At 46.6% G+C, this 9,067-nt stretch overlaps 1 protein-coding gene across 1 annotated transcript in view; it reads left to right on the top strand.

Moving 5' to 3' along the window:
• shank1 (SH3 and multiple ankyrin repeat domains 1) overlaps nucleotides 1-9,067 on the top strand; it is a 55,140-nt gene that overhangs the window by 39,204 nt on the left and 6,869 nt on the right. Inside the window, exons 15-24 of the mRNA XM_035655131.1 lie at nucleotides 927-1,009; nucleotides 1,099-1,223; nucleotides 1,721-1,856; nucleotides 1,966-2,046; nucleotides 4,634-4,642; nucleotides 4,952-4,978; nucleotides 5,091-5,147; nucleotides 5,340-5,455; nucleotides 6,062-6,185; nucleotides 6,841-9,065. Coding sequence (XP_035511024.1) covers nucleotides 927-1,009; nucleotides 1,099-1,223; nucleotides 1,721-1,856; nucleotides 1,966-2,046; nucleotides 4,634-4,642; nucleotides 4,952-4,978; nucleotides 5,091-5,147; nucleotides 5,340-5,455; nucleotides 6,062-6,185; nucleotides 6,841-9,065 — 2,983 coding nt within the window. The remainder of the gene's footprint in view (nucleotides 1-926; nucleotides 1,010-1,098; nucleotides 1,224-1,720; nucleotides 1,857-1,965; nucleotides 2,047-4,633; nucleotides 4,643-4,951; nucleotides 4,979-5,090; nucleotides 5,148-5,339; nucleotides 5,456-6,061; nucleotides 6,186-6,840; nucleotides 9,066-9,067) is intronic.

The following is a 9,067-nucleotide window of genomic DNA, read 5'->3' as shown; positions in this document are numbered from 1 at the left end:
GTGTGTGTGTGTGTGTAAAAGCTTAATCTGAAATTCAGTTGATTGGTGCTATAAATTAGCATAAAATGCTCAAGTAAAGTACAAGTAGCTCATAATGGTAGTGTATTGTAAATATCTTTAGCTCCATTCAACCACTGGTTGCATATTTCCCATCTGTTTGTGGCAAGGGAGGGAACACCAAGTATACCGGCTCCACATGTGAGCATGCAGTGCCTGTTCTCTGCTGTTAGTGTGACTACCAGCGTACTATTACATGTCTTGGCTCTGGTGTGGACCTACCCAAGCAAGTTTTCCTGCGTCCAGTTCTAGCTGTTGCTGAGGCAACAAGCAGCGCCATCATACTGTATATAGCATCTCTTCTTCAGTGAGGTTCTGGTAGAAACCAGCTCTGGGCTCGCTGTCAAAAACATACAGCATAGTGAAGCATAGCAAAACACTGTTCTAAGTCACCATTGTACTGTAGGGAGTGTGGCATGAATTACTATTAGTGGTGTTTGGAGTTTGACTGATGAAGAATCTTGAAGACTGATAGCTGAAGCTGCAATATTTTTACAACCAATGATCTGTTTCATACATTTTACCATGCTGAAGTTTTTTTGTTTCAATTTCAGAAAAATAACAACGTTTGGAACATGGGACACTTTAATATTACTACTAATCTAAAATCAGAGGGGGACATAGGAAGTAGGAAGCACACAGCAGAGAAGAGGAGTGGTGTAGTAGGGGAAGGGAAAACCCGAATGGTAAATGTTGTGCTATATGGATTTTTAAAACTTGACTTTCCACCCATCATCTCCATTGATTAAAGCAGAGGGTAAATGCAGATGTGGATGTACAGCGGATATCCTCCTAGTCTTTCATTTCTGTCTTGTGTTATGTCTAACATTTTCTCTTCTTGTCTCTCTCCTCTGTCTCCTCTCTGCTAGTGACTATATAATCAAGGAGAAGACGGTGCTTCTGCAGAAAAAAGACAGTGAGGGTTTCGGCTTTGTGCTGAGAGGGGCCAAAGGTAAGAAATGTGAAATAAATACCCTGCACTGCAATCGAGTTCATAGATTTAGATGTGTTAACATGCTGTATCACATCTGGTCTCTCCAGCTCAGACTCCAATCGAGGAGTTCACTCCCACCCCGGCCTTCCCTGCTCTACAGTACCTGGAGTCAGTGGACGAGGGAGGCGTCGCCTGGAGAGCCGGTCTCAGGATGGGGGATTTCCTAATAGAAGTACTGCCATGATTTGCCACTGCATTATGGGTTGGGATTGAAACCACTGGAATATGTTCGGTAGAGGTTTCTGAAACTATGAAGAGCTACAAAGTTATCAAAAGTTTGGATCTGGATCTGAAACAGGATTTTCTTTTCAGAATGTTTTATTTTATAAAACTTCTGAATTTACCCCTGGATCCACAAAGATGTTGTTTTCCGTGGCCCAATGCCTCACTTTCCACCAAATGTAATGGAAATGAGATACTCACTTATGTAACAACTATATATTTCAGTAAAGCACATGATTTCAAAATTCACTATTATTTCATACACTGTGACATTTGTTTTTATGAATAAAGTTAGGCTGATCTGAATGCCCAAGAACCCTGAACTACACTTACCTGTATCTTTTACTGTCAGTTTTCACTTCCAACTGCTTTATTAAAATAAACGATGCATAAGAATGAAGCATGAATTTATTAAGCTCAATAGCTGTTTGTCCTCCTCTGTCCCAGGTCAACGGTCAGAATGTGGTGAAGGTTGGTCACCGACAGGTCGTCAACATGATCCGACAAGGTGGCAACAGCCTCATGGTCAAGGTTGTCATGGTGACCCGCAACCCCGACATGGAGGAGGGTTCGAGGAAGAAAAGTAATGGTCTATCTACTGCACCCTGGGGTGCTACTGTGGGTGAATGCTGGAGGTGACTGAACCTTATTCAACTTGACTGACCACTGCTGTCTCTGTCTGTTCCCTCCAGTCCCCCAGCAAAGTAAGAGGCTGAGCACTCCGGCTATCGCCCTACGATCCAAGTCCATGACTTCAGAACTGGAGGAGATGGGTAAGGAATTGCCTTGGATAAACTTTTGAGGGGGTTAAAAGAGAAACAGACGGACAGGGAGATGAAGACAAAAAAGTTGAAGAGGAGGAGAAAAAACAATTACTGGGAGAAACAGATTGAGGTCGGGAATGGGGAATGATAGAAACAGTGTGAAACCAGAGTGTTGGGGGTTGCTAAAGATGCTTAAAGTGTGAAGGTGAGTTGAGCTAGGGCTAAATTTAGACAGCAAGAAAGTAGAGAGAGAGAGATAGTGTAGTTACTCGGTGACAGAAAAGAGAGGGAAAGAAAAAAGAACATACGCCGTGGATGACGGTCTCAATGCATTTCACTGTTCTTTCAGAGGTTCCACACTGTCACTTCCAGCACCCCCATTACAGGTAACCCCACCCAGAAAAAGTGTCGCCATCCACCCTGTGATCCCTCTCTCACTGCCCGCCTCTCTTACCTCTTACCCCCCTGCAACCCCCACTGCTCCCTGGCCCGCCCACAGCTTTAACCCCAGCGCCCACAGAGCAGTCTACCAGCCCTTCTGCTCAACACACACACTCACACACACTTAGCAAGTATTTGTTGCCAGGGTAACACTGCAGGGGAATGGGCGTCACCTGAGAAGAGTTTTCCGGGTGCCACAAACATCATTGCAAAGTGTTTGGTCTTTGTGTATTAGCGAGCAAATTGCAAAATATGTATCTATATATTGTTTGTTGATATATTTTATCCTTTTGAAAACGTCTTTGATTCATTTGGAAGAAATCACACCCGGGATAAAAATTATTGAGATGAGTAATTTTTGAGAAAAAAAAACGAAAAAAAAAACAACTTTGTTCCAGGTCTGTTGCTATAGTAACAGCATTATGTGTGGCTATGCTTATGCCATCTCTATTTGAGGCAAAACAGTGGGAGGAGAGTGCATGGTGAGGGTCAACGCCCCCATTTGCAGATCAGAACGTTGGCCAGTGTTTTATTGGTGATTGGGTTATATCTTCTAGACATTTATGGTGTTTGTGGTGGCCGCTGTCTGGTTCTGAGCATGCCGAGTGAGCAAATGAGGATGTATGAGAGCTGATGACATGTGGAGCTGCTGGAGGAGAGGGGAATCTGCAGGGCTTCATCAGCTGGTCTCAGATCTAGTTTCTCTAACAAACTTAATTACTTTAACTTGACCAAACCGGTGAACAACAGCAACTACAATGAGTCCTGCCCCGCTGCTGTAAGTCTGGATCAGACTCAAGTTTATCCCGAGTATAGACGTCAGCCCTTTGCTTTATTCCTCACCCCCATCTTCTCTCCTCACCTGCCCTCTCTCTGTGGTGTGACCTCACCTGACCAGCACCAAGCATGAGCACCCAGTCTGAAACAGGTACCAGTTTCCTGAACCCCCAACCCACATCCCTACCACCACCAGCGCTCACACTATTATCTCACCTCTAGCACTGTATGTATGCAGTGATACTGTATGCATGATCTCATTAACTTAGAGTTATCACTCCTACAAACGTAAAGGTGCTACAGTACGTATACATAAGTCAATGACCAGATTGATTTTGAGACATTGACGAACGAATTGAAGCATTTTACATTTTGCAATACTGTCTTGAAATTGGTAGGAAAGATCTGCTGCATTGCTTTATAAAAATAACCATGAAGGTGCTCTTCTTCCACCACAAATGAATCAAAACGCTGCATCCTCTGCAAAAGGAAGCCATTTTTTTAAATACAATGCAGTTGTTATTTTGAGAAAAAATGGCAATAACTTTGAAACAGCCGGGCTATACACAATACATAATGCTAAATCTTTTAATTATAGTCAGTTTGACTAAATATAAAGCGCATTTATCAATATATATCTCAACTTCCTTGAAATGTGGGTGCTTAAGTTGCAGTCAGACACCTTATAACTTAGATCTTTGTTTTTGCCTCCTTCTGGATCAAGGTGAGAGGAGCACAATGTGTGATGCAGCTATGTCAGGCCCCGCCATATGCTTATTCTAATGCATTAGAATTCATTTAGCTGTGACGCCTATTAAACTATCTCACCTCTGTGATTGGTGCAGTGTCCCAGTTCACCTAGAAGTCATACTGCAAGATTACAAGGACATTAAAATGGAAATGATCCTGCAGTGCATTTAAGTCCACAAATTGTTGTTTTTCTCAACACTAATTCCATGCAACTGTTGTAAAAACATGTTGGGACACGTGTTTTCAACAAAAACTGTGGCTTATTTTTGTGCAGTGCGGTTGAAAGTAAGAGATGAAATGAAAGTTCAAAACCCTTTCATGCTTGGTTTAACCATCGGACATTAAAATGTAATATCTGTTTGATTAAGCTCAATAAACTACACATGAAATATATTAAATAAACAGCTTGAGTATAAGTATGGCAGATAACCCTATCCCTATTCAGTCCACACACACAAGCTCACTCACACCAATGGATGCAAACACTAAAGGGTCATTTTTTGTTCCTCCTCTTTACTCCCCTATGGACTTGTCCCTTTACTGTTCACTGGTTTAACCACTAACTCTGTCTTTTCTTTGTCTCCTTTGTCCTCACTTCACTGCTGGCGGGATCTTAACCATTTAACAGTGGAGAGAGGTGGGAATCAGCCTCAGACTAATTCCACATTTGTGCATGTGTGTGTGTGTGTTAATTCAAGAGTGTTAGAGAGAGTAACAGCAAGCAGCATACTGTATGTGAGTGAAGCATATTTACTGTAACATAAGTGTGCACAGTACAGTCTTCAAGCGTGGGTGTGATGTGCGTTCTTTTACATCGAAGATCGAAAAGCCTGGCGAGGTGACTCAGTTTGTCAGGCTCCGGGGAATATGATTAGTATTCACTGTAACAACACTATCGCACTTTCACTCCTGCCAAAACTTAAGTCTCCTTTTGTCCTCCTTCCAGCTGCTACCCCTTGGAAAAAAAAATCAGGTATGCTCTGGTACACTCTCGCTTAAGGCATTGTATTTATGTCTGTCCAAAATGACTTGGCACTAACCGCTTAGTCACTTATTGGGCCTACTCTGGGTTTCTTTTCTCCTAGAATTCGAATCCTCACAAGTTACAGAGAAGAAGAGGACAGTCTATCAGATGGCTTTGAGTAAGAGAGCTCATGTTTGTCAGTTGATGTTTGCTGAATTTCTTCCTCTCTTTCTCACCCACCTTCATCAAGTGTGTCCCTTTCCACACGTTGTTTCTTTCATTCTGTTGCTGTCCATTTTTCTGTTTTATTGTCGTGTGTCTCTTTCTCTCTTCCTTTGTGTCTCTCTTTCTGTCTCTTTTTTTCTCTCAGATAAACTAGATGAAATTCTTGCAGCAGCTCAGCAGACAATCAGCACCAATGAGGCGCCAGGGACACGGGCACAGGGGCCAAAAAGAGATAGGGGGCGAAGTTTCTATGGAAATGAGGTGTGTATTGTGAAAGATGCTGACAGTATATTTACATGTGTCCTGAGATCTGTTTGTGACAGCAAAAAATATGTAACATAAATTTAAAGTGTGTAGGTTAAGTGGCATCTAGCAGATTACAACTCCCTCACTTCACCCTCCCTTTCCAAGCACAAAGGAGAAACTTTAGTGGCCGCAAAAAATGCGAATAGCCCTATCTAGAGGCAGTGCTTGGTTTGTCCATGTGTAGAAACATGGCAGTTCAACATGGCAGCTTTTCTGCCTATAGATCTTTCTTAATGTTACAGACTGGACCTAGACTGGAAATCAGTTAAATTAAAAAGTTGCACTTTAAAATTTTCCCTCATTCCTACATCAAAAAGTCTGAAAAGTAAAAAATCCCCACTGACTGAGACCCATACATTTGCATGTATAAACACTTGAGTTAGGTGTTATGAGCTAACCTGCTATGTACAACACATAAACCAAAACAAGAGGCTTTTTTTTTTCATTGGTGTGGAGCAAATGTCCAAAGATTTGAAACATGGTACTGTCTGCACCAACATCTTATGTACAATTAAGTCTCATGGTTCACGCCAACGTGTTTCCCCTTTTTTTCCGTTTCAGTCCAACTACGGGGATCAGTCCGGGATGGGGGTGATGTCGTCAGGGTTGGGCCTCGGCTACGACCGTGGCCAGTACACTTCAGGTCACGGCCCACCGCATGGTATGCTGCGGCAGAAATCCATCGGTGAGGCTGTCTGTTTTTTCTGTCTGCCCCCCCCATCCGCCTGTCTGTCTGTCCTCGGGACCAGTAAAGGTCTCCACTGTGCTGACCTGTTTGTCTGTGGCCAACAATGTCTTGTCTGTGGCCAAAAATGTGCGAGCTTTCTACCTGTATCTGATCGTATGTTATACACTCACCTCTTATAAAAACATAGGATGTTTGTCGTATACTCACCCTACTACTATTTGTTATAGTCAGTAGTGACACTAATCTCCTTGTTTTATTCCGATGGCTTATTTTCTGGTTTGTTGCTTACTAAGGCTTTGCTAACTCTCCCTCTGGTGACCAACACAATTGCTGCTCTGTGATGCTGCCCAGTTGCTACTTGTTTGTGGAATATATAGCGCTAACTGACTTACCTACTAACGGACATAAGAATTGAGGACAGACTCGCTGACAGGTAGACGGGCAGGCAGATTTAGACAGACACTCTCATAGATTACCGTCAGCTTTTCTTTTTCTGGCTCCATTTTCTCTCTACTCTTATTCGCCTCCAAAACTTTTCTTCTTTTCTTGTTCATCAGCCTCTCTTACTCTAACTCTATACCATCTGTGCCATCTGTAAATCCCTATCTCATCCCAATTTGTTTTTTCTTCATTTGTGAATGCTGTACTGCAGGAGTGCCTGAGGAGGAGAAGCAGTTCCTGCATCCTCCAGCCGTGAAGTTTGCTCGCAGTCTTTCGGTGCCTGGCCCAGATGACATCCCCCCTCCTCCCACCACAGCTCCACCAGACCCTCCATTCTCCTCTGCTCCACCACTAGGTTGGAGAGCTAAGACATCCCAGCAGCCCTCTGTCTCCATGTCCCAGTCCACATCGACCTCTGCGCACTACCAGCCCTATGCCCAGTCAGTGCACTTCACCCATGGGGGCAGAGAGAGGGCAGGTGGTCCCAGCACTGGCACCAGTGGTGGAGCGGTGGACCACACAACTTCGTATGCACATGCAGCTGCCCATACCGCTCAAAGCAGGACTGCTTCGCGGAAGGTTGCCTATACTGGGGAGCCTGTTGGAGCTGGCATAGGGGCTGGTGGAGGGCCCAAGGCAGCAGGTCTTAGGAGAGGTTACAGCACTGCCGTCCCCCCATCCAGCATTGCAACTGTAATGCCCCAGCAACAACAGACTACCCAGAGTCAACCCCAGCGAACAGACCGCAGTGCAGCTGGAGCTGGAGTAAGCGGTCCTAAAGGAGGGGCCCGGAGAGGTAAGGGCCCCCTGGTGAAGCAGTCCAAGGTAGAGGATCTGCGCATGGGCCAAGGTACACTGGGGGGCAAAGGCTCAGTGGAGAAAAGCTCCATACCCATCCCTACCATTATCGTCAAGGCCCCTTCAACCAGCAGCAGTGGACGCAGCAGCCAGGGCAGCAGTGTGGAGGCAGACGCTCCTGCATCTGGGGAGACAGATGAATCCAAAACACCCCATGGTCCTCCACCCTCCACTCCGGCTCCACAGCCCCCTGCCCCGCCTTCCATCCCAGCACCGCCACCTCCGTCCTTGCCTTCTATGCGAGCCCAGGAAAACCTGGACTTTACTAGCCAGTTTGGGGCTGCCATTGTTGGCGCAGCTCGCCGAGACAGGGAACGGTTTCATGAAGCCCGCAGAAAGAGTGCCTCCTTGTTCATGTCTGCTGAGGAGGACGTGAGTCTTGGGGGAGTAAGTGATGGAATAGGAGGAGTAACAAGGACTCAGGCGTCACAACAACAGCTTAGCACACAGGCTGAAAGTTCATCAACACGGCTGCGTCCGTCCAAGTCTATTGACGAGGGCATGTTCTCTGGGGACACCTTTATCCATCACACCCGCAGTATGCCTCCAGCCTTTGGCCTACCTGAGTACTCCTCACCTGCCCTGGACTATCAGCCTAAGTCTGTGCCTACTGACTTGTACACAGCAGCGGGCAGGCAGCCAGCACCCTCCAGTACCACCACCTTCATTCACCCTCTAACAGGAAAGGCTCTTGACCCCACATCACCACTAGGCCTCGCCCTGGCTGCCAGGGAGCGTGCTCTGAGGGATGACAGCAGGTTAAGGAGGGGAACAGAGCACCACTTCACCCGCCAGATGTCGAGTATGGTCTTTCCTTCGTCTACTGCCACCTCTCAACCGGTTTCGTCCACCGCCCAGTCCTCCAGCTCCTCCTACCTGGTCACCTCGTCATCTCTGGCCGCCACCACACCCACTGTTGGCCGTCCACCCTCACCCAGAATCCTCAGAGGAGTTGGGAGTGTGTGGAGTGAGGAAGGCGGTGGAGGAGAGAGGGAGCGAGAAGGAGGAGGGGCTCGCGAGGGGCTAAGAGTTCGCTTCTCTGAGGACAAAACGGTCCACACGCACCACTACCAGTCTCAGCCGTATCAGCCAACCTACAAGGAGAGGGAGCGGGAGAGGTCGAGGGAAAGGGAGAGGGAGCTTTCGAGAGAAAGAGAGAGGGACAAAGAGAGAGAGGGTTACATGAGGAGGGCAGAGCAGGCTGCTGCTGAAAGCTCTGCTCAGCAAGCGTCCCAGTCTCAGCCGCCTCGCAGGCCCTCTTTTCTCAGGATGGAAAGTCAAGCTGATGCCTATATTTTGTCCCTCACCCCTCCCTCTCCTCCACCTACCAGTACTCAGCAGACAGTGAACACTACTGGGAGCACTGGGACTGGCCTGATGGTTCTTCCTCCCCCTGCCCCCTCAGTTGATGCGGACGATGAGTTTGTCTACGCAGACCCTCTCCCACCTCCATTAGAGTTTGCTAACAGCTTCGACAGAGGATTGGGGAGAATATCAGGGTACTCACAACACGGGATGCTCGCCAACAGCCTGACTTCCCGCCAACAGCAGGTCCCACCACCTCCACCTCCTCCTCCTCC

The sequence above is a fragment of the Morone saxatilis genome, unplaced genomic scaffold (assembly GCF_004916995.1).
Source record: "Morone saxatilis isolate NCDOM2014 unplaced genomic scaffold, NCSU_SB_2.0 Contig14, whole genome shotgun sequence".
Lineage (NCBI taxonomy): Eukaryota > Metazoa > Chordata > Actinopteri > Moronidae > Morone > Morone saxatilis.
The sequence above is the reverse complement of the archived record's forward strand: the minus strand, read 5'-3'. Positions and strand labels throughout refer to the sequence as shown.